This window comes from Xiphophorus couchianus, chromosome 8 (assembly GCF_001444195.1).
Source record: "Xiphophorus couchianus chromosome 8, X_couchianus-1.0, whole genome shotgun sequence".
In the NCBI taxonomy this organism is placed as follows: Eukaryota; Metazoa; Chordata; class Actinopteri; order Cyprinodontiformes; family Poeciliidae; genus Xiphophorus; species Xiphophorus couchianus.
The window spans coordinates 11,998,610-12,023,812 of record NC_040235.1 but is presented as its reverse complement, the minus strand read 5'-3'; the positions used below and the strand labels follow the sequence as shown (position 1 = coordinate 12,023,812).

Below are 25,203 nucleotides of genomic sequence, written 5' to 3'. Positions count from 1 at the left end.
GTTCCGGAGAGCTGGTCATCCTTCTTCTTTGCTGTCTCCACCAAAACCACTAGCAGGAACAAAAACCCTCACAATGATGCGAAGACATTTATTTTCTGATAGCTGGAGAAGTGTTCTTAGGTTTAAGAGCATCTTTTTGACCCTTCTAAACATAGTTGTGATTATTTCCAGTTCAATCTTTACAGTATCCTACAATGCAACGCTTTCTCATAAATGTGCTAGTGATAGTTTATATTATATATTATTAGGTCTTTTTGGCAAAATAAATAAATAAATGAAACATACACTTTGCTAAATTCCTAGTGATGGACATGTGAATATGGTGTTGACAGAACAGAACAAGTAATTTTTCCATTTCCACTTCTGCTCTCAGCCTATATGACAGCCTAGGCTTTGCTTTTTTACTCGTGGCACAAAAGAGCCATTGAGGCTTAGACACAGTGGAAATTTGTATGTCATTTTAACCACTGCATGCGTTTTCAATCAGAAAAAAATTAATGATTTATAAACGAGCAAGGGCGGTCAGCGTCAGGGCCAGCTGTTCGTTTTGCCTCTGAGATCTGCGGTATTCTATTAGCTTTGTAATGCTGCATCCTTGCCTTTTCTTTCTCTATGTCTGTTCAAACAACCTGGCTCCAACCTTCAGGTTTCAGTATTTAAATGCCTTAATGTGTTGTAGGTGTCTCCTATATATATATATATATATATATAAAAACACATAAACTTCAGCAGTTAGAAAAACATTGCATTCCAACATTGCAAAATGTGTCTTGTTTCCGCTGTCTGCAGTCGGAAAAGCGGCTCTTCACTAATGGCTGAAGTAAAAACACTGACCTTAAAACAGAGTAGGGAAGTTGTCAGGTTGGCTTAGTACCTGTTAAACAACTGTGAAACTCAACATGTAGTTGGGAAAGGGTGTTTTTCCATTGAGCAAGGTGACAGAAAAGATATATTTTGGAAAAGGTCACATCAGCTACATCAGTACCTCCCGAGGGCATGCCAGAGGGGGGCACATCAACCTGCTCACAGTAAATTCAATTTTTTTTTTTTTTTTTCACACATCCAAGCTTATACAACTCAGTGGGCAGGTGTGGGTATTTTCCTCTGTTTGGGTGCAAGTGTTTGCATCTGCTTTGGTATCTGACATTCTCAGACAGCTGGCATGCCTCAGTTTAAGAGATGGCTTGACCACTGGACCATGTTCTGTCGTGTGCAGTCCCACTCACAAACACACAAAAACTCACACAAAAACACTTCAAGCACTCCACTAAGTTACTGAGGCTACCAAGGCCCAGCACTGTTTGTATAGAACCAAGTAGAAACTAATTAACTCAAGTCTGTAAATCACACACGGATAACATTGGATGTTTGGATAATGAGTTTAAAGAGGCACTTTGGAAGTATTCTGTTGAATATCTAACTTTATTTTATGATTTAAGCTGTTCTCTGTGTTGTTTCAGTGTGTGCTCCTTTAAACATATGACACAAAAAGGGTTGTTTTTCCTTTTAATAGAACTAATTAATTCAGTGGGTTATTTTACATTTTGTTATGCTACAGCTATAGATATTGAAAAGGAGACACTAAGTAGGACATAATTGTAAAGCACCGATTTGTTGTGGCTGTTCAGCATGATGAAAAGGTAAAGTGCACAGAAAGTATTCTTGTTCCACCCATGGAACGAGTTGGTCTGGATTCCTGTTGCAAATCAGCGTGCCAGTGAGTTCCCACAGGCAGACTGCTTTGTCCCAGACCTGTCTAGCGTGTTGCTTGGTCTTCATAAAACTGTTTGCTCACTAAAGTTTTTAAAGGAACAGCTTTATTTACTCTGCTTTCAACTTAAGGGTCTTCTTAAAACAATTGGTGGCACTCGGTTTTATTTAGAGGTAACAGAGTAGGAGGGATTGCGATAAAAATACACACAACACTTTTCAGATTTTTGTTTGTAAAAGCAAACAAAAAAGAAACTATTTAACTACTCTGCTAACATGAAAGATGAAAAGTTTCATGTATTCAATAAGAACATGGTTCTATGGCTAGCCATATATTTATACATAATGCTGTGTCCACATGTACAGCTGTGCTCATGAATCGTATGTACAAATGCATGTGTAGATTATTTGTGTCATGCAATAATAAAATTGCAATTTTAGTAAACCCTGCACTGAGTACAGTGAGAATTTCCTCAATGGATCATTGGCGCCATTATTTATTTGTGACTCAGTGAATAATATTATTATATTATGTGTCATGTTTATTTTTATCTTGATTTTTTTACTTCTTATTTTGTCTATTTTATCTTTTTACTATGAAACTTTTTTGTGTCTGTAATAAAGATCTGATGATGATGTGGTATTACAAAGAAAGTGTTGAGATGATGATATGATGAATATGCAAAATACTTATATACATTTAATAGTTCCAAAGATATTTTAAAGTTCACTGTGCCGGTATGTTTATTGACTTTATGGTGATTCTTGAGATATATAATAGAGGGTTTAGAATGATCCTAAAAGTCCACTTTTAGGGAATATTTAGTATGCAGTTTATTTTAAATTTTTGTGTCAAGTAAGATAAAAAAAATATTTTTTTAACTTCTATTGTGTCCTTTTGTCTTTCCACATTTTTCCTGTTTGTCTCTCGTATTTTTTCACCCTTTCACTCTTCCTCCTTTTTCTTTAGATTTCTGGCCAACACGTCATTTGAGGGCCAAAGTGGTTTCATATCCAAAGAAAGCCAAAGTCAGAATATCATCTCAGAGGCCCATCACTACATCTGGTCTCTCCAGCTGGACCCTCTTGGCCAGCCAACCTGGACCCGTCTGGGACGCTGGCGCAGAGGGAGAGTTCTAATGGACCAGGGGGCTTGGCCAAGCCATCAAGGGTCTGGTAGCGGAGGAGACTGGCGCCGATCTGCGCGGTTGCACATGCGAGTGGTGACGCTGGTGGAGCATCCCTTTGTGTTTACCCGTGAGGTGGATGGAGATGGGATGTGTCCAGCAGGCCAGCTGTGCTTGGATCCGCTTACCAATGAGACCTCGGTTTTGAAAGGACTTTTCCAGAAACTTGCAGGACATAACGGATCTGTTCCTACAGAACTGAAGAAATGTTGCTATGGTTACTGCGTTGACCTGCTGGAAAAGCTGGCGGAGGATATTGGCTTTACTTTTGACCTATATATTGTCGGTGACGGGAAGTATGGAGGGTACAAGAATGGGCGTTGGACGGGACTGGTAGGCGATCTACTAAGTGGTGCTGCCCACCTGGCAGTGACATCATTCAGCATTAATTCAGCCAGAAGTCAAGTCATTGACTTCACATCACCCTTCTTCTCCACCAGCCTGGGGATTCTGGTCAGTACTATCCTTCTCACTCTGACTACTTTTTGATTGCCTGTTCAATCCCAGTTCCTACTCTTTATTTCAGTCTCTCTTTGGCCTATCTTTTTCACTGCGTCATTGTCCTCCCTTAAATTCTCTCTGCTTGGTATTCTGGTGGTCGCTGTCAATACAGCAGGACTTTATTACAGCAAGTCTTACTTTATTGGACCCTAATGCAATTCTCCATGTAGGGTTGCACTGGTGAGTGTGCAGCTTTGTGGGGGCACTCTATTACTACAATAACTATAGCTATTCTCGCCAGCAGACAGACAGAGTGATGGTGGTGATCACTTTTCTTTCTTCCCCCTGTGGTGTAACTGGAAAGGTAAAACTTCAGCTATGTTTGGGTTGACAGTTCTTCAGAGCACTAGAGTAGAGTACCCTGATTAGTTTTCCTTTAGCTATTGCTAACAATGGCTTTATTTTTAGTTGTGTATGTATAAAGTACATATTTATAAGCAAATTCCTCATGTAGGTAAAAAAGAATCTATTGCTTGTAAAAGTGATCTTACCCAGATTTGAAACTTTGGGGAAAATATCAAATTTAATTTGAAGCATTTCCAAACTTTTAAGTAAAACCTAATTTTATTTTCTGAGATATAAAAAAAAATCTGACAGAAATCACTATTAGGTACTGTATGTGGATGGTGAGAATGGCTATTCCTTCTCTGATTAATTTTGTTGCAATTTTATTCAATACCAGGATATTAACGTTTCATTATTTTTAAGACACTACACACAGTTTTGAGCTATAAGGATTATGACAAAGTTTCCAACAGGCTGCCTAAAGTATCACATCATCACCCATGTTGATTGCTATTAAAAGTTAATATGTTTTCAGTTTGTTTCTTCATAAGGAATGTCAAACTTTTACAATTTTAAGTTGGGATGAAAAAACAGAACAACAATTGAATTAGGAAATATAGTATTAAAATGATAGTAACTCTTATGTGTCAGTCAACTCAGTTCTAAAGTTTTCTGCACCTGTCCTGCGTAGGTTCGGACCCGTGACACAGCTGCACCCATTGGCGCCTTTATGTGGCCTCTCCATTGGTCTATGTGGCTTGGCATCTTCGTCTCCCTCCACGTCACCGCTGTTTTCCTCACCCTATACGAGTGGCACAGCCCCTTTGGAATGACCCCTCGTGGACGCAATCGTGACCGCGTCTTCTCTTTCTCCTCGGCCCTTAACGTGTGTTATGCTATTCTCTTCGGGAGAACAGTAGCCATCAAACCCCCCAAGTGCTGGACTGGTCGCCTGCTGATGAACCTTTGGGCAATCTTTTGCCTCTTCTGTCTGTCCACCTATACTGCTAACTTGGCTGCGGTGATGGTTGGGGAGAAAACCTACGAGCAGCTGTCAGGGATACATGATCCAAAGGTAAAAGATGACACTTTAAATAGTTAATTTTCCACAAGTAGTTGTTTTGTTAGACAAGTCCAGTTTTCAAGGGCTTATATTTCTTTATTTTTACCAAATGTTATGTTGGATTATAAACCAGAACACTAAGATGGCTTAAAAAAACAAAAAACAATAGATTTGAACTGAAGAATGATAATTTATTTAAGTAAAAGTTATTCTAAAGGTGAAATTTTGGTTTCTTTCTTCGCCTCTGCAGTTGCACCATCCCTCTCAGGGATTCCGCTTTGCTACAGTGAGAGAAAGCAGTGCAGAGGACTACGTCAAGAAGAGTTTTCCTGAGATGCATGAGTATATGAGAAGATACAATGTTCCAGCAACACCAGATGGCATACATCATCTAAAGTAAGACAACAGATCGGCTAGAGGGTGTATACTGTATATCATGCAGGCACACATAAAAGTCAGATTCATATTCTGATGTCATCTTTCATAATGGTGACCCAGCTATCTCTTTATGTCATTTCTGAAAATCTGAATACGATATCTTCTTTGATAAAAGATGCATGCGGTGCCTAAGGAATGTCGGCATTTATGAAGAAGGGAAAAAAAGGGGGAAATATTTCAACCCTATTGCTGTCATTCCCCACCCCAAGCTTGTCTGTTTGTATTCAGATCCCACCCTACTCTTTACCCTGCCACTGCTGTCATCCTAAGCTGCTTCAACATTCAGCTGGCATCCCTGTGGAGCATGGCTGAATATAGTGGGAAAAGGCAGCTGCAACACAGGCCATGGCAAGGACACAATTTACAAGGATGAAAAGAGATTTATTTTTTACTTATTTATATATATATATATATATATATATATATATATATATATATATATATATTACAGTGTCACAGGAATAATGTCCTCTGTAGAGAATTACAGCTTGCCATCATGTCACAAGTGTGCTGCAGAACTAACCATTGTGTTAAGGTGCAGTCAGCCAGGGACGAGGCATAATGTATCAACGACTTCATTGTGCTTTTTAGAGTTCTAGCATAATACCACTGTCTAGTGTAATAACAGGAGTGAACTATGAGGACAAAAACCTTTACATCAGCTAAAACCTTCACAGAACAATTAAAAGATATTTCGAATGAAGGCAAAGGAAGGAGACATTTGGAAAGAAAACTCAACCGAACAAGAAACATGCAAACTGCAACAGAAGCATAGGATTCATGTTTGAATGTTTTAGCAAAAATATTTCCTTATAAGAAACATTAACTATAGAAAATCTACGACACCAAGGTTCTACAAGGTTGAGTAATAGTATAATCGCATGTTTCTTTTTCAACGGAGAACTCTTTCACCACTGATTCAAGTGAAAATGACCTGGAGTTGGTTTTAATGACTGATGTGTGTATGGCTTGGTATTAATAGGATAGAAATTTGTTGAAGATTAGCTTAATTTATCATAATATAAAAATAAAAATCAAAGGTCAATCTTTCATAATTCATTTGCTTACTTCTGTTTTAATATGTCATATGAATTTAAATTACCACCCAGCCATATATTCAATAGGTGTTTTTTGGGGATGGTTTTACATATTATTTTGGACCCTTAAAAACCTGCTGTAGCAGTAGGGATTTTGGCAATCGGAACTTAAACAACCGACTGTAGGTTTTATATCAGTCATCACATTCATACGTGTGTTTTAAAGTAGCAGAAAGAGCATGCTACACAATTTTTGACAGCCCTGGTAAAAGATTCTTCAAAAACTTTCTAGGCTGACTGAGTGAGGAGTTCACTTCTGGTGTACCTCATAGATTACATTTTGGCCCAGTTTTATTCTCAGTTTTGCACATTATTCAGCCGATAAAAAATGAACCAAACTACAAAGCCAGAAAAGCCCAAAATAAGCAAAAAAAAAAAAAGTTCCTACCAGGTACTTTTAATCTGACAAGAGAGTCTAGTCGAAAAAACATATATTAAAATGTATACGTATGTAATTATACACATTTCTTGAATATTACCATCTAGCATAATTTGCAGCACCAATTCTGTGATATTTTTCATGCACCAACACAAAAACATGTTCTGTCACCAGAAAAGAGGATGTTTCAGAAATGGAGACATGTTTTTCCATCTTCTTTGAAAATAGTGGCTTCATTAACTAAACAACTTGGATTTAAGATGAAGGCTGAAAACCTCAACATATTTCAAATCAGTATAATGAGCCAGCAACAGTGAGTTAGGGATAGAGCAGGATTTCAAATGCTGCCCTTGATAAAAAAAAAATAAAATACGTAATAGAGGTTGAAAAGTCTATTTCATTATTTGAGAGTTGACATTTCTGAAGGCCTGACACAGAGCTTCAACATCTCAACACATTTTAATGTATTTGTGAAGAATCTAAATAAACTGGTTGAACTTGGAGACAGATATTGATTTTATTGGCCGGTGGTCTACAAAGTTCTGGAAAAAAAATGCAAGGCCACTTCATGAGATCTTTAGACAAGACAAATATTTCTAACAAAGCTATTTTAACACTAACTTTCAGCACTGCATATGGAGATAAATTACATTTTGGAAGATTTAAACATCAATGAGCCCAGAGGGGAAAAAGCAGCTTAAATTCAGAAAACGTGGTAAAGGATATTATCCAGAAATCATGTTTTAAATATGAAATTTAGCTTTAAAAGTTAAATAGCCTAAGCTGATGTATATTTGTTTAGTAAATATGTTAATTTCTTTGACAAAACCTCCAAAGATAAAAACATCGCATGATTTTGAAGATCAGTAATTTACTATATTGCAGCAATGTCTGAAAACCTTGCCTGCAATATGACATTCCACACTTAGTTTTGATAATGCTTTGCAGAACAATACCACACAGTGTTTGCTCTTTAGCCTGAGGAGTGCTTGCACAATTTGTGTCAACACTCTCGTTTAATTAGTACAGCTTGCTGTGGTAGATGAATGCTGGGACACATTGTGTGCACTCCAGATGCTTTCCTATCAGTATAGTTAAGAGGCCATTGTTGTGATATTTTTTTGCTGTCAGCTTTCTGCTCTCTGATGGGTTTGGAGGGAAAAAACTATTTCTTTTTGTTAATTCCTGTCATTACTTTACTTAAAAAGCTAGCCACTGACTGTGTATAAAAATATAACCAGGATAGAATATCTATATACATTTTTGTTGTCTTTTCTTTGAAAAACTGTGTAAGTTTTCCTAGAGAAATCTACTCGGAACATAAAACGATTACACCAGGTCTCGTTTCTCATTTCCCTAATCCCTATATTTCTCAGATGAGAGGACTACAGCTTAAAGTGTTGCAGCATAAAGTGGACACCCCTGGAAGAAATAGATGAACCATCAACTGGTGCAAATTCATTTTAGACAAAAAACTTGCTTATTATAGACAAAACTTGCTATAATAAGCAAGTTTAACCCTTGCTTATTATAGGGTTAAACTTTTATAAGATAAGGAACTATTTAGCTTGCATCATCAGTATATATTTGTTTCTCATGTGTTGGTTAAGAAAGACCCACAGTGACATGCAACACAATATTACAATGGCTGCTGTGATATAACATAGAAACTGCTTGTCGGTATACGTTTCCCATTGCAACTTGCTGCCTCACATTTGAAATGTTCCTCTGAATAATTCTCATTGGAAGAACAAGATAAACGTTTGCCTCACCTTTCACAACACAACTAAGAGACACATAACCTTTAGCCTCCCAGAGCAAAAGGTAACTGAAATGCTAATTAATAGGATAAGGGATGATGGTGACTCCTCTATAGTCCTCTGTCTGTCTTATTACAGGGCTGACCCTCAGAAACTGGATGCTTTCATTATGGATAAAGCCCTGCTGGACTATGAAGTTTCCATAGACGCCGACTGCAAAACGCTCACAGTGGGGAAACCTTTTGCCATAGAAGGTAATATCTGAATGTTATGAGCTTTACAATTGTTTGTTTGTTTAGTAAGCAACAGTAATGATAATGAAAAAATATAAAAAAGACAACAGAAAATGAGGGTTAATTGCAACCCATCAGAATTGCACACATCTATAGTGGAGCCCCGCCTACTAGCAGTTCAGTATTTGCGGATACATATATTTGCAGATTTTTATGTTGAATGTAACTCCAAATTATTCTTGGATGATGTTTGCATTTGAGCATTTACTGAAAGGGCGCATATTAAAATGTTAGAAAGAAAATACAGGTTCCCAAAGACAATTTTACCACCAACCAAACCCATTTTGTTTCTAATTAAAAGATGACCTCTTGTCTACTGAGTCATCTCTGCATCCATGCAAGTTGTCAGGATCAGTAAAAACACAAATCTTACTGCTCAGCTTGGGACAAAATTTTTATTGTTTTCTGTTGTCAAATCAGTTGAGCAGAGCAAAGGAAATCCCATTTCATTTCTGACTTTTCCCTAGGTGAATAATTAAAATCACTCTTATTCGAAAATGAGACATAATATTTATTTAATTTGAATAAATGCTCTGTTTGTTATTAACCAACAGACTCATTTTAACTCTTGATATGTTGATTTAATTTCATTTCATACCAGCATGGTTTTAAACAAACAACAATTTTCACTTCAAACACCCTAAATTTAACAATATCAATCACTCAACATATGCACAGTAGTTTAATCTTTTTTGGCTTTCAAAAGCTTACAATCTCCACTGTCCACAGTTAATCTCTGCTCCATTTAGTCATCCTCTTCCTGCCGCTGTGGAAATGCTCCCATGGTGCCTGCTTCCATTACAGGCCACCACAGCCCCAGATTCCAGTGCTGTTGTTAATTACTTAATGCACCCTTAAGCCTTCAGGATACAATTCAAATCAATCAGTGCAACCAGGTTACTTTTGTAATTGGCTGTTGCAGAATTTGTCACACTTTCCTGGCTTGCTGAGACACGTGGACGAACACTGAAGTTATTTATGAGACTTCTCAAAAGAAGTGAAATACATATTTACTATATGTTTACACCTACAAAAGTATAACTATTAATGAGACTGCTTTGTTTCTGTGTTGCTATGGGCAGGATACGGCATAGGCCTCCCTCAGAACTCGCCGCTGACCTCCAACTTCTCAGAGCTTGTTAGTCAGTACAAATCCGATGGGTTTATGGACATGCTGCATGACAAATGGTACAAGGTTGTGCCCTGCGGAAAGCGCAGCTTTGCTGTGACTGAGGTAAGTGTGAAGGTGTTGAGTGAATGGAGTTTATGTGCTGCTGTTTATCTCACACAAAGAGCAAAATAACAATTTAACACTAAGATAAACTTTCAGGGTGTTTAAAATACAATATCGTCACTTTAATGGCCTTCATATTCGTCAGACTTTTGCACATTTTGTCATGCTACAACCAGAAACTTCAATGTATTGTAATTTGCAGTTTATGCACTATTGTGTGTTGATTAATAAAAATAATTATGCATCATAGCTGAAAATTTATAAAATCCAAAACTCATCTAATTAATAAAACAAGTTAATGAGTGTGTAATTTAATGTCACTGTTATGTAAAGAACTCATGTTATTTGGAGAACATTAGTGAAGAAGCCGCATCAAGGAACAAGATACACACTAGACAAGTCAGGTATAAAGTTGTGTTGAAGCTTTAAATATATTACAGAGCACGGTTCATTCTGTCATGCAAAAATGAAAATGATATGGGACAACACTTGCACAAAGACATGACTGTCCAGGTAAACTGGCAGCTAAGCAAGGGGAACATAAATCAGCCTGAGGAAACCCTGAAGGAGCTACAGAGATCCACAGCTGAGAGGGAGAGAATCTGCTGGCATAGCAACAGTTAGTCATGCACAAATCTTTTCTTTTTTTTTAAGTGGAAAGACATTTCAACATTATAGAGGCTCACCATAAACAACCATACGCATAAACACAAAGCTCCAATGGTGTTAAAGTGACTCAGTCAAATTTCAGACCTATATACAAGTAAGGATCTATGTCAAATCCTTCAATGCATCCCACACATAGAGACTTTTATCTATAAAATATTATGAAAATCACACATTCTTCTCCTTTCTCTTCACAGTCATCCTCTCATTTTGAACATAAATACTCAATAAGACACATTGATCTTGGTTCTAATATCACAAAGGTTCATGGGTTGTGAATACTATTGGAAGGCCCATGAATAAATAGAAATGTTTCCATTCTAGGTCGTTCGACACAAGGGATTTGGTTTGTAGTCTCACCAGCTTTCTGGTCCAACTCTGAAAACCCATTCCTTGCTCTCCACAGCCTCCTTATACAGTAATTGCTCTTCTCTAATTGAGACACTGGCCTCTGACTCTCCTGCTGTCAAACCACCTATGTCCCTCTAAGCAATCAATGCTCCATGGTCTGTGCTATTCTGCAATTTCCAAGCAGTTATCCATTTTCAACCAGGCCATCTTTCCAACCAGTTACATTGCTGTAGCATTATTGTAGTTTTCCAAAATTGCTCCTGACTCAGTAAAAGTGCACACAGGGGAACTTTGTCATTATTTTGTCTGCATGATTATATGTTTTGAAGTGAATGGCGGTCAGCTTAAGTTCTGCTGTTAATGATTGCATCAAATTAATAAAAAATAATGATAATGTGCCTGCAAAAGACAGCATAACCTCAATACATATGCAGCCTGAATGTAAATAATTCAGGAGGATCATATCAGTAGGAGAAAGGGTATATTGCAATGCCAAACTGTCGGTAACGCCAAAGTGAGCCATTTTCTAGTGTGTAGCCACTGAGATGTGCTGTAGATTCTATCTTCTGTAGCAGACATTTAAATTGCCCCAGGTGCATTTCATTTTTCAGCATCACAACCTAGCCTCCGCAAAGTTAGAGCAGAGACAGCTGCTCGGATAATATATTTTTCTTCTCTTTTATCTGTCTGTCGCTTAATATCACAACTTTTTCCACACAGGTACCTTGCAGAGATCATGAGGATACACTGATAGATTAAAAATGGCAGATAAATTGTGCAAAGTCAAAGTAGAGTAAAGGTAGATTCTGTGTTACCCGCGTTACCTTTCATACACTAGAAATGAGAGCTGGACCACATCAGCAGGAAATTAATGGGATATAAGCAGCATGAATTACCGAGCAGCCTGGCGCAGTTTAGTCCTACTCAGCATTTTCTATTTATTTATGTATTGTACTTTTTTTTTATTAAGCCTGGAGATTCTAAAACGCTACAAAAAAGGGGGGGGGGATCTAATGAATCACTCATCCAGCCCTCAGACTCTCCAAAAGAAATTATTCTAGATCAATAAATTAAATATTATTTAATTTTAAGGTTAAACGTCACGTTGCTCTTCAATAAATTTAGAGAAAGCTGATAATAAAGATGAGTTTAATGTAGGACATTAAAATACAAAGAAATTTGGCTCAAATCTTAATTGAGAAACATGATCACACTATTAGAGATATAAATATTATATATATAGAATGCACAGTGATGCATTATGCAATATTATTTTATCCCAAGGAGCAGATTCAGAAAAGTTGAGGTCATCATTATTTAAAATGATGAATGATATTACTCCTCCTGGTATCTTCCCTAACCCAACAAGCTTGGTCACACTTTTTTGCTAAAACTACTCTTCTTCTGTCCCAACAACATAAACTCAGGGTCCAATAAATAATTTGTTTTTTGAACATTTCCTGAGAGACTTTCTTCCCCAGCAATCATCTACCAGTAATGTCCATCCTGTCCAACTTTTACAGAGCCTTGGGCTTCCACTCTGCACAGTTTCATCAGAGGTAGCTGGCCAAGTTAACATACTGCAATGATGAATCTAATCCATCATGTATTTTGGACTTTATAATGTAATCACTGTAGCTGGCGCCATATCACAAGCTACTTCATGCTCAGCAGTAAATGGTTTTCTTATGATCATGCAGGCAGAGCTGCAGAAATTGCAACAGGTGGTCCATTGTGAAATGTCTAACACCTTAAATGCGGATTGCCAAACATTGAGGTTTGTGATGAAATTGAAATTCCAATAGATTCAGTCTTGTAAGTTTAGATCCATATGAGAGTCAATAAGGTAAAACATTAGGGGATGATGGTTCTGTGTATTCTTGGTAGAAGTGAATGAGCTTTTTTTTTTTATCCTTTTGTTGAATAAGTAAACCAGATTCCATAACGAATTGAAAGTTAAGCTTATTTTTATCCAAAATAATGATGAGAGTCAAACATAACAAGCAGCATCAGTGTCCAATGTCTTATTGTCCTGGACTATCAAGCAGAAAGTCTTAGATGCTTTGGTCTAAGCATTGCAGAGAAAACCGAGAATTCTTGCTGAGTCTTTTTTTCCTGATAATTGTCACATTGTATGCCCTTCATGTAAACTATTAGTTTGCAGTTGATATGTGTCTTTATTCTGCTCTGAAGTCTCCCACTTGGTTCTGTGTTTCACTAACTTTCTTTCTCTACATCTGACTTTCTCTCTCCCTCTCTTTCACCAGACACTGCAGATGGGCATAAAGCATTTTTCTGGTCTGTTTGTGATGCTGTGTGTAGGCGTGGCCTTATCTCTTCTGACCACGATAGCGGAACACATTGTGTACAAACTAGTGATCCCGAGGGTCAAGGAGCCACGCTCCAAATACTGGCTGCACACTAGTCAGGTACTGACTCACTGAACTGAACATAAAAATAAACAGAAACATTAGGAGACTATTTCACAATTACCAGGAGAAGATTTCTCAGTGTATCTTAGAAAAGGTCTTTGAAAGGAAAGATGCTGTCTGCAAAAGAAAATTAAATTTTAAAGTACAAAAATTAAGATATAATACTGTTGTGCCTCAGAGGTTTGTTAATTTCACTGTTAATTATTTAGTGGTACTTTTGCTTAGCATACATCACACCTTTGTGAGTTCTTTAAGTTTCCAATTAAATAGTATTAATTAAATAACTCAGGTTTGCAAACAGCTGTTACTGTAATAGAACTGACTTGTTTTTTGAAGTGTTTGTTGCTTTTTTTTTACCCTTTTAAATGCACAAAAGCACACAAAAGTTGAACTTTAAGAAGTTTTACTGTTTTTTAAAACTACATATTTGGTTGATTTAGCTATCTTGGTACTTTTAGACTTCATTGTATTGCTAAGGTCCTTGTTGGAACCTGCAAGAGTATTTCCTCTTGTGTCAGATGAAATGTAACTTTGGAAAATAACTATCTTTATATATACATAAATAAAAGAACAGCTACAACAACTATATATATATATATATATATATATATATATTTTTTTTTTTTCTGTATCTCTTGAAGCTTGAAGACATTAGTCTGTGTAATCTATCTGTATATGTATTTTTCACTCAATGAATTGAGTTACTGAAATATTCTAATCTGTTGAACATGCTGTTTGTAAGACAAAACATTTAAGTGTTAAAATTACACGATGTGTTGATTGTTTTCCAGAGATTACACAGAGCCCTTAATTCTGTCTTCATCGATGACAAACTACCAACTGTTACCAAGCCTGAAAAAAGGTAATGTCCTTGTCTTACACACTTTACTCCGTGTAGCTCTATGTCAGCAAAATGAACAATTTAGATGACAATTTTATATTCCCACTAATTTAGTTTATTTTACCAAGATGATTTCAGATAACCCTCTTCTACATTGGCAGAACTTTGCAGATGTGGCATAATTATTCGTTTTTATTTCAGTATGTTGTTTTGACTTGACATTTAGGCTCATTAAAACTTTTGTCAAGCTACATTAAATAGGTAGGTTTTGTTGTGTTTTTTCCTTTCCTTTAAACAAACGAAAAACTGTGTTTTGTAATTTACTAAGAATGACAAAAACTGCTTGTTACTGAGCAAAGATTCTCTTTCTCTTCCTCACTACTTCTACTATTTGAACTTTAAACACCAGACCATAAATGTACTGGAAGTGTTACCGAAACCGTTCATGCTAGAAATCATGCTGAACTCTGGAGTGTCATTATGAATAAAATATGGACCATATAATCTCACATTCATTCACACTAAAAATACAGGATAGCAGTTCCAGCCGAGAGCCAATTTTCCAAACTTAAATGCCCCACTGGTCAAATTATCAGCCTGCGAATGAGTGACATCAATTAACATCCAAGTGACAGTTAAGAGACCCATTTTTAATCAGGAACTAAATAGAATGGTCAATCTCTTAGAAGGCAATTATCTGAGGGAGTTGAGAAAATAATCTGATGCTGACGTCAGAGTATTGTCAGAAATAGTGAGGCAGACAGGAGGTAAGTCAAAAGACTCTCCTTTCTAATATTGGTCCTTTTTTAAAGGACTTATACACTTTATGATTGTAAGTTTGTCATCTGTTGTAATTTTCCTTTTATTTTTTAAAGTCCTTGGTTAAAGTCAACTCCCAGTCGTCGATGTTGATGTAATTGTATATCAGTTAGCCAGGTTATATCTTACAGGATGGTTTGTTGTGTAAGGGGGCAGAAATGGCGTTTTTTAGATTGTTGACATTGTGGTGTTGATCTAACAAATATAGTTTTTTCCCCTAACAACCTCAAGCAATGTTTTTCATCCCTTATAGTGTCACAGAAAAGGTGAGATTGTACTGGCTGCCACAGTGTCCTATCTGATGGTGTCGGATTACATGACCTGTTCAAAGCGTAGCAAGAAAATTTGTCATTAAATTCCAAAACCTTCAAAGTTTTATCTACAAATAATTCACTGAATTTTGAAAATGTGCTACGAGCCAAATTATCAACTAGTCAAATCAAAACAGAAGGAAAACATGCTACTGTGAGCCTATCAAATTTTCAAGCTGGTCTTTTTGGAATATTGTAAACTGGATCAAGATGTAAGTTTATTAAGTATATTTATTTATTGCTAATATATTATAAAGTTATGTCTGTTTTACATGGCACATTGTTGGAAGGTTTTAGTACTCTAGTTTTTATTTTAGGTGGCTCTTTTGAAAACATAAGCTGGGCCAAAATAAAAGAAAGAAAGAAAAACAATGTGGTAATGTCCAGAAGGTCACTGGTGTGTGTATTAAGAGGGCCAAAGTTACAATAAAGTTTTTGTAATTTTAAACAACTTTGATCAGTTGATCAGAAAATCCTTATCAGGGTGTTTGCTTAGTAAACAGATTTAATTTCAAATGATTCCACTCTGCAGTAAAAGTTCAGCTTCTCTGTATATTTCACATCCATCTCTACTTAGAACAGTAGGGGACACTGAGGTAAAGTGCACAAAGTGGGGATTAAATATACATAATAATTATGGAGACAAGTCCATGTGAAGGATGCCTATGGTAATGAGAATAGACCTCCTACCCTTGCAGACTTACCTCATTCAATCAAACTCCTTCGCGTCATACCTCCATGCTGTCTAAAAGTCAGAAATTATTACTATCTCATTAGCCACATCTCAGAAACCTGCTGCCATGTGGAATGTCTGAGCTGCAAGCACTGCACTGCACTTTGATGGGTCTTGCATTTATTGTACAGGAATGCAAACAGTAAAATAATCCAATTTTTTCCTTACAGCATTAAGTCTGAAAGTATCAGTTTATAATCCTGTTCAGGTGCAGAGCTGTTAGTCTGTGTGGAAGATATGATATGACCAGCAAAGAGCAAAAAGGTTAGAATTTAATTGGCTATAATCAGTGCTCTTGATTAAACTACAACCTATTAGATTTCCTAACTATATCAACAGGAACGTCAAGAAAAAAAAAAAATCATCAGAGACCTGTCGGTCTGAGTTTGGAGAAATGTCTGCAGGTCAAAATATTCTCAGATGACCAATTAAAACTGTTTTCAGAATCAAGCTGGAAACACACACCACAAGGACAAAATAAAAATAATGAAATGAAATCATGGGTGCTTCCAGTTGATCTTTAAAATCCATATTTCGTGCTTGTCATAAAACACTGAGCCAAAACTAGAAAACTGAGCCCACAGACAGTTTAAATGAATAGAAAGTAAACATTATTGATGAAATGCTAACAAAAAAGGGCAGGTGAAATAAGATGCAATAAGAAAAGCAGCTAAAAAAGCAATAAACTCAATTAAGTAAAGAGAACATTGGGATTTTCAGAATTTTATCAACCTGGCGATGCAAAACAAAGGTAAGAAACAAAAAGTAATTTGGGAAGCGATGTGAGATTAGTCTATGGAGACAATTCTCTGTGGGGGCCGAGAATAACGAGGAACAGGTGGTATTACTCAATCGATCACACAAAGGGAAACACAATATGAGAGACATCTGAGGTAAGCTTTCCCTTGATCCAAAACAAGAATTAACTAAATTGAGACCAAAATCCCCTTTCAGTAAAAGGCTAGCTCACTCTGCAACCACATTATAATCATTTAAACTGATTTTAGATCTTAGCTAACTGGTTGTAGTCTGCACTGGGCACACACACACACACACGGGCTAGGTTCACAGTTTTAGCAGGCTGTGTAGTTTGAAACTAAAATAGATTATTACCGTAGTCATCACAGAACAAAGGAATACGCCAATTACACAATAACAAAAAAGGCCTTATTAATAATTTGAGACTTTACTTATGGTGAGCAGGTTGTTCAGTATCTTGTGGAAAACACCAGTAGGTTCATAAGATTCAAAATACATAAATGGGAAGTCATCCTTGTTTCATTAAATTCCATTATAAAAGTTATGTGTATATATATATATAATTTTTTTGGGATTATTTGTAATAAATAATCACATATATCATATGTATATGATATATTTTGGGGATTATTTGTAATAAAAGAAGTATGGTGTGTAAGAGCATGGAAAAAAATGAAATCAATAGTTACAAGACTCAGTACTTGACCTCTTGAACTGGATGCACCAGAAATGTGTACAAATTACACTGAAATGTCCTTCCCTAAGCAATATTTCTGTATAAAGTAGAAAAATATAAAATAGGAATGTGCTATCCATGTCAAGGTAAAAATAGCTAAACATGTTGATTTCAGGGAGGGGGGAGCAGAAGATTACAGGCCTCCTTTCTTGAAAGTGAAGTAGATGCTAATTGTGATGCATCGATCTAAGATTTTTTTGTGTGGACAATTTCCAATTTCTGATTTGATAAAGCTTTGATTCCCAAAATCCTTGTAGCCAATTTCTAGTTTCCATGATAAACTATATTTCTTTCTTTTTTCGTTTTTTTTTTTTTGCATGCCACAAAACAGAAGAGCATCATTTTGTGAAAGAATAATATGTTCTATGATGAGTTTTGAAAATCAAAAACTAATGCATCTTTCTTGACATTTAAAAGGAAGGGTGTTTTTAAACTGTTAAATCATTCATTCATTACTTGGAACAATGCAGGAACCTTTTTGACATAATCAATCAATAATTAATAGCAGTAGCAGAAGTATGTGTGTGAGAAGAAAGGAGGAGTCTACATGTCTGAACTGCAGTAAAACAGGGATTCACTATTATTCTAAAACAAAGACAACATAACTTCTTAAGTGAAAATTTAAACTTTTAAAATCTTGCATTAACAATTAGCACAACTGGCACAGTTAGCCATGAAGCTCTGACTCTGTGTGTCTTCTGTCGAGAATCCTTCAGGACTCTTACCTTAACTCTAAGATTTATTAAAGCCTTTCAGCATTTCCCAGATGTCTCAAGGTAGATAAAGCTTGAAAGCTCCTACAGATGAAACAGAACTTTGCTTTAGTACGTACCTTCAGCCTTTACGTTATCTGATAAAGTTTCACTCCCTGTTAGCAGCCTGAATTAACTGCTAAAAATGTGGCTAAAGAAACATGGAAGCAGCAGTTTGCTTCGTCCCTCGATGTTTCTGATACTGAAGAAAATCAAACTTTTAAGTCCACTTCCTCTCAATAATAACTTCCTCTCCAAAGAGTATTATTGTTAGCTCGGCTAATTTAGAGTTTGCAAAATATGCTAAATTTCTTGCATCTCTATTCCTAAAATGGATTGTATGCAGATTGTTTTATGAAAAACTGTCTACACTGCAACACAATAAAGTTAGGAAATTTCAGTTGTAGCTGTTCTCTACAAAGTTTATTTTTTAAAATAAAAAAAAATTATTTATGGATTAAAAAATTTTTTTACATGGTATACAGCTCTGGAAAAAAATAAGAGACTACTGCATTGAACCACATTAAAAGTCTCATGGTTATTCCACCAAATTTAGATTTTTGAACTCTTCCTGAGTTAAAACATTGGTGTTGTTAATAAATGAATATGAACTTGTTTCCTTTGCATTATTTGAGGTCTGAATGCACTGCATCTTTTTCGTTATTTTGACCATTTCTCATTTTCTTTAAATAACTATAATTGTTTTTGCTTGGAATTTCAGTCAGTAGTTCATATAATAAAAGAACAATGTTCATGTAACATATATCAGCTTATCAAAGAAACTGACAATTTTATGTGGTCTGTATATAATCAGGAAAGGAGGAAAAAAGCAGTAATAAGTTTTAAACCTAAAAAATAAAGTATGTTTTAACTCATAGTTGAATGTTGTGCATGTTTACTATTAGTTATTATTATTATTATTAAATTTATTCAGTAAAAAAAACACTAATGGGAATAAGTTGCAGTACTCTTAAGCCTCCTGAAACTGGTGTGGTTATTATATGACCTGGGGCTTACGAGATCTGATAAAGTGTCCCTCATCTCAAAAATGTTCTCTCTTTCTCCACTGCCATGCCGTGAGCACAGGTCGATAGTCGGAAATATCATTTTAAGATGAAACTCTTCTTATGTTCTTATATTCAGATATGTCATCTGTAAGCTTTGATGTTAGGAGTATCTCATTAGATTCTTCTCGTCACTTTTTTCCTCTGGTAAAAATAGCTTTTGATTTTGAGAGCTCTTCAGTAAAGCTCAAGCTCAGACAGATTTGGCCATATCACTTTAACAACTCTGAGAAATTAAATAAATCACCTCCAAAGAAATACAACATACGCTTTAATTCACAACAGTCTGACACTTAGTAAATAGATAATAACACTATAATGGTGCCCTTTCTATTTCCTATTATATGAATAGACTGTATGATGATAACGTAGTGTAATAATTGTTTTTGGTTCACAAAATATTGACCTATTCAGCAGTTTCCCCTCTGACTTCACAAAATCCATCAAACATCAGTAAATATGTTTCACTGCACAAGAGCTGGCTGAAATAAAACAATAAAGTTATATTAACACCAAAAAGTTAAGACTCTACTCTCATTCAGTTGTTAAACTAATTCATATTTAGTGTCATTGCACCTTTAAATCTTCATCATTTGATGTTATCACCACATATTTTGTGTATTTGTTAGGGATTTTATGTGATGTAGAGCATGATTCTAGAGACGACTTTTAAAAGAATGTGATATAAAAATCTAATGTAAAATTTTAGCCATGACCCTGCATTACACGTGTGTGTAATTGAATGTATAAACGCAGATGTTTTGTGAGGAGCCTCAAATGTTTGTCAGAGAACATTATTGCACAAAGACCATCATGAAAAGCAAGTAACACGTCAGCTCATGTATAGGTTTCTGGAATAGATTAAAGCAGGTTTAGGTTAGAAAATAAGAGCTTTGGTTTTCATCTGGAACGAGGGCAATGCTACAAGAGTCTTATTTTAGGCTACTAAAGATTAAAAACTGAAACAGAGGTTAGTCTTTAAGCAGAAAACAAACCAATTGCAATGGAATAGCTTCACTTAGATCAAAACATTACATCAAATCATCTTGGGATTAAAAAGACGCAGGTAAAGTCCAGATCTAAATTCAATTGATAATCAGCAGCCATGCTTGAAAAATGATGCTCGCATGCACTCCACATCAAATCTCACTGAGCTTTATATGGCAAAGGAAGATTATCAAAGTTTCAGTCTCAAGAAGTGTAAAGCTGGTAGATTCATATCCCAAAGACTTAGAGCTGAACGGTACAAGACACAGTGAGGATGAATACAAACACATGAAATCTTTTTGGGAGTTTTTCAACATTTTAAAAACCCCAAAAATATATTAGTTCATGCCTACAAACAAAGATATGACCAAATATAGAAAATGTCAATGAGTATGAATACTTTTGCTAGACACCATTCATTAAATTACTCCTCAATCACCTTTCCTCCTTATGTGCATCGTAAAGAAAATATTGTTTTTGGACTAAAGTCCAAGAAGGCTTTTTTAATCTACAAAAATGTTTCAGCTCGGCAACTGTTTTTCTTAAAGTCGGTTGGCCTCAAACTCCTGGGAAATAGAATCCAAATTTGTCTTATATTGTTTGTGGTGGCTCCAAATTACCCTTCATAAATCATGATTATGAGGAATAAACAGGATCAGAAGAAGAAATAAACAGGCTGTAAAGTGGACACTGATTAAAGGATTTTGAATGTTCACATCACTCCTGAGAGCAAGAAAAAGAGGTAAAAAAAAGGAGAGGAATGGCAAAGTGATGAATGCTTCCACTAAACGTTGGCAGCTCTGTCAAACTCAAGCTCTCCTAAGCATTGTGGTTTTAACTCCAAGGTAAAATTGAAGCTCCAGGTTGGCTGGCAAAGGATTGTTAGGATCACTGCTGGCACAGAAGGATGCTAGATATAAATCTAATATAAAGTCTGTATTAAAGTTTTTTAAAATAGATGTTAACAAAATCCTTTATGTTAACATCTAAGCATATTCATATTTGTGTGAAATGAATATGATATCACTGATTTGTTACAAAAAAGATTGCTGTATTTACAGACTCAACAGTAAAGCAAAGTCAAACAATAATAAGAACAGTAGCTGATTTAAAGAGAAATGTCTTTATGAACTACCAACAAATGAGTGACATAATTGCAAATAGAACACCAACAGGAAGTATGATAGTAATGTTTCATCAGGGACCATTTTAGAGGGGATTTCTGGATTTTAACTATGCCTGGGCAGCTGTGGTCCCTAATCCTTGCAAATACAGTTTTTCACCATAGTGGTCAGTTTTGAGTATAAATGAAATTTGTACATATCGCAATTTAAATTTGTTTTATAGAAGTCCATCCAAAATTATTCGTCTCATTCATCGTGTTGTAGTTGTGGAATGAAGTTGTGACACGGCAACATTACAACAGGAAATATAGCAGCACGATCAAATTTCAGAAAAGGTAATATTCAGCTTCACCAAATAGTTAATTACAACACAAATTATTTCAGAAAATATCCAGGCTGGTATGAAAGAATGCCAAAATAAGTACCTCAAGAATGATGTCCAAATGTTGTACAGAACTTCATGTGTCACTTCATGTGTATCTTCAGTAGTTGTTAACACGCATGGCAATTATTTTATGTGCCACAACAACTCCTAAATTCAGGCAAAAAAAAAAAGCATGTTCTCTTTGTGTCTGTACCAGTCAGCTTTTTTCTAAGATTACTTGCGTAGTATTCCTACCAGCATGTTGCATTAAAATGATTCACACTTCACCCACCGTGGCATTTAGATTTCTTTCTTGACATTTCACTTTTTCTCTGCCTTATCCCAGGTGCAACGAAGGAAACAACCAGTCAGCATCTTGGAATCCTCCAGAATCCTCCCACTGCAACCGGCGAAGGTTTCTTCCGCAAGATATTCAGAATGACTTGGAACATCCATCCCCCCAGGATCTTCCACCTCCACCTCCTCCTTCTCCCCACCCTCATCCTCATACTCTCCCCTTGCTGGAGAAACACATGCCCATAGTGACCACCTCTAATGGCCGCTCTGACCTGTTAGGACGTGTTTTGGGCCAAGGACAAGAAGGATCTGGACAGACTACAACGCAATGTTGCAGCCTAGGAGTGGGTGATGGTAGTCTTGGCCAAGTTGGTCGAAACCCACTAGTGCAAGAACTGTCAGAACTTGAGGGTCAAATCACTGCAATCAAGCTGCAGCTACAGTCAGCACTGAGAAGGAAGAGAGAGCTTGAACGGTACCAAACAGATAACCAGCAAACAAGCCAGACTTCACCAAATCAGCCCTCAACACACCAGTCCAACCAGTTTTGTCAGTATACCCAGTCACACCAGCAGACTAACCAACACACAAACACACTCCCAGACTTCTGAAGCCTGCCTTTCCTTGTTTTGTCAAGAAAAACCTTAAAAAACCTGTAAACACAACTCCACAAACCTTTTGGATAGGGAACCCTGCCAAGCTTCTGGAAATGATAAAAAAGATTTCTCTTACTAAGGTCCTCATTTATACACAGGAATTTATCTAAATGTTGACCTGAAATCTTCACTGTGGATCCAATTTTGCTATTTGAATCGTGCTGGGACATTTTCTGATCTCCGGAAAGTGAGAATTGAATAGAAGAAGAAGTAGTGGACAAGAGTGAGAGAGGGATGCTGAACCCCACAAGCTTGTCAGTGAGGAGCCATGTTTCTCTGTCCTCTCTGCATCCATTTCATTCTTCTCAAATTCCTTCAGCTTCTTTTCTTCCACGTTCCTTTCATGCAGAATACATCCTTTTGTCCCCGAAATATCTCACCTCCGAGATAAGCCCAATCTCTTCAGAGGTATGATTTGCTTGCCATGACGTTAAGCTTGATGATTGATATGATGACTCTTCCCGGTTTGAGCTTAATGAACTATTTCACCAGAGTTTAAGGGTCTTATTATGACCCATAGATGAACCCAGCTAGATGAGTCTTTATGATTGTGTGTCTTGCACAGGCTTTACATCTTTCCGGCATACAACCCATTGGGGATTTGTAGACATCCTTCAATGGCTTAATGTCTCAGATCTTTGGCAATGCATACTGTGGCAATGGAGTTTTCTTGAATAAGTCTTCTGAACATCAGCAGACTTTCTGTGTAAGACATTATGGAAAGATACTGTATAAAGCATTCACAAGACACTATCATAAAGAAGAACTGGTTGGCACATAAGCAGAGGATTTTATGAAAATTCACAACAGTAATTATGAATCACTGTATAATGTTGGTCCTGTACTTCACTGATGCACTCCTGGTTTATTGAAGTCATTATTTAACATGTCAGAGCCAAATTTGTGGGCTACCAAGAGACAGGAATAAACTATTTTGCCTTAGAGCATTCTGGTGCACTTGTACTACTGTTGCCATAAAAAACACAGACTACTACTCAAATCCTGGTGCCAACCAATCACTAAATGAAATATTCTCTTTTTAATTGTTAACCACTGTTCTGGCTTCGACATGTTACTTAATGCAAAGAACATTTACAACCAAACACAGCAGAACAGTTTTCAAGTGATTAATTTCATGCACTTTTCTTTGTTATGGGTTGGACATGATCCATTATTAAAAATGCATCTCTCTTCTTTGCACAAATAGTTTTTATTTTAATATTTTCTTTTGTTTTAGTTTGAAGTGACTGGGATGAAAATCACCTCCTCGTCCATGGTTCTCAACCAGAACAGGCTGGACTTCTCCCTCCAGGTCAAGGGTTAATCTTTGCCCCAAGCATAGAACTCTGAGTATCTTAGCATCATGTTAGTGTGTGATGGCAAGACTAAGTGAAAAATGGATAGAAGAATTGTGGCCTCCCTAACCTAACACCCTAACCCCCTTAACTATGGTTTGCAGGATGACGGGACTAAGATGGTGTGAAGAATAATACCATCCCAGGGAATACTTGAGTGGAATCACTGGTTTTCCAAATTGAGCTGCAGTTTGAGCATCAGATCAGGATTCCTTTTGAGCACCTTGCTTTGCTGGTTTTCCACGCACATCTCACAGGAGCCTGGAGCAGACCCACAACTTGTGAGGAACTATGCAACTATATCCCTTCTGGCTTAGGAAAGCCTTGGGGTCCCCCAGATTATGCTGAAGAGTGGCTCTGGTTAAAGAAATGTCTGGGTTTCTCTTCTTGGTCTGTCACCCCAGAAAACCGATCTTAGATAAGCTGAAGACAATGCATGGTTGGATTTTTTTTTTTCTCTGTCTATCGAAAAAGTCCAGGTCTTTTTGTAGGCTAAAGGAAAGAACTAGAGATCTTATTCGAGAAAAAAAAACAAACATCAGAGCTATGAACAGAATTTAACTTCAATTCACACTTCATAAGCAAATTACAGAGATACAGTTTGTGGCCTTAAAATGGTCTGAAATCACTACTCCAAACTTTGCTTCCATCCCTAAAACGTTTGGCTTGAACACTCTTCTCCACTCCTACTGCAAGGGGATGTTAGTTTGGACAAGTAGGCATATTCCCAAGCGCCGACAATTAAATTTTTTCAGATCATCGTATGGTCAAAAACCGCTGTGTGTACACACCAACACACACAAACACAAAGAGCTCCTATCTATTTAGCCAGTGTGTCTGCAGGGTAAGCGCAGGCTGTCACAGCTGAAATGAATACCTGACAGAGCAAAAGAGAAAGTGCACTCGCTGAGCCGTCAGCTTTCTTTGTGCCTCTGTGTGTGTATTTCTTGCTAGGCAGTGACATAAACATCCCTGAAGTCGATGCGGTAATAACAGGATGAATCTGGTG

General features: G+C 36.6%; 1 protein-coding gene across 1 annotated transcript in view; it reads left to right on the top strand.

Moving 5' to 3' along the window:
- Window positions 1-24,033, top strand: part of grin3a (glutamate receptor, ionotropic, N-methyl-D-aspartate 3A) — a 52,736-nt gene extending 28,703 nt beyond the window's left edge. The window contains exons 3-10 of the mRNA XM_028026210.1: window positions 2,681-3,350; window positions 4,375-4,758; window positions 4,997-5,142; window positions 8,559-8,674; window positions 9,796-9,947; window positions 13,232-13,393; window positions 14,188-14,258; window positions 22,233-24,033. Coding sequence (XP_027882011.1) covers window positions 2,681-3,350; window positions 4,375-4,758; window positions 4,997-5,142; window positions 8,559-8,674; window positions 9,796-9,947; window positions 13,232-13,393; window positions 14,188-14,258; window positions 22,233-22,794 — 2,263 coding nt within the window. The 3' untranslated portion in view covers window positions 22,795-24,033. The remainder of the gene's footprint in view (window positions 1-2,680; window positions 3,351-4,374; window positions 4,759-4,996; window positions 5,143-8,558; window positions 8,675-9,795; window positions 9,948-13,231; window positions 13,394-14,187; window positions 14,259-22,232) is intronic.
- Window positions 24,034-25,203: the final 1,170 nt, after the last annotated feature.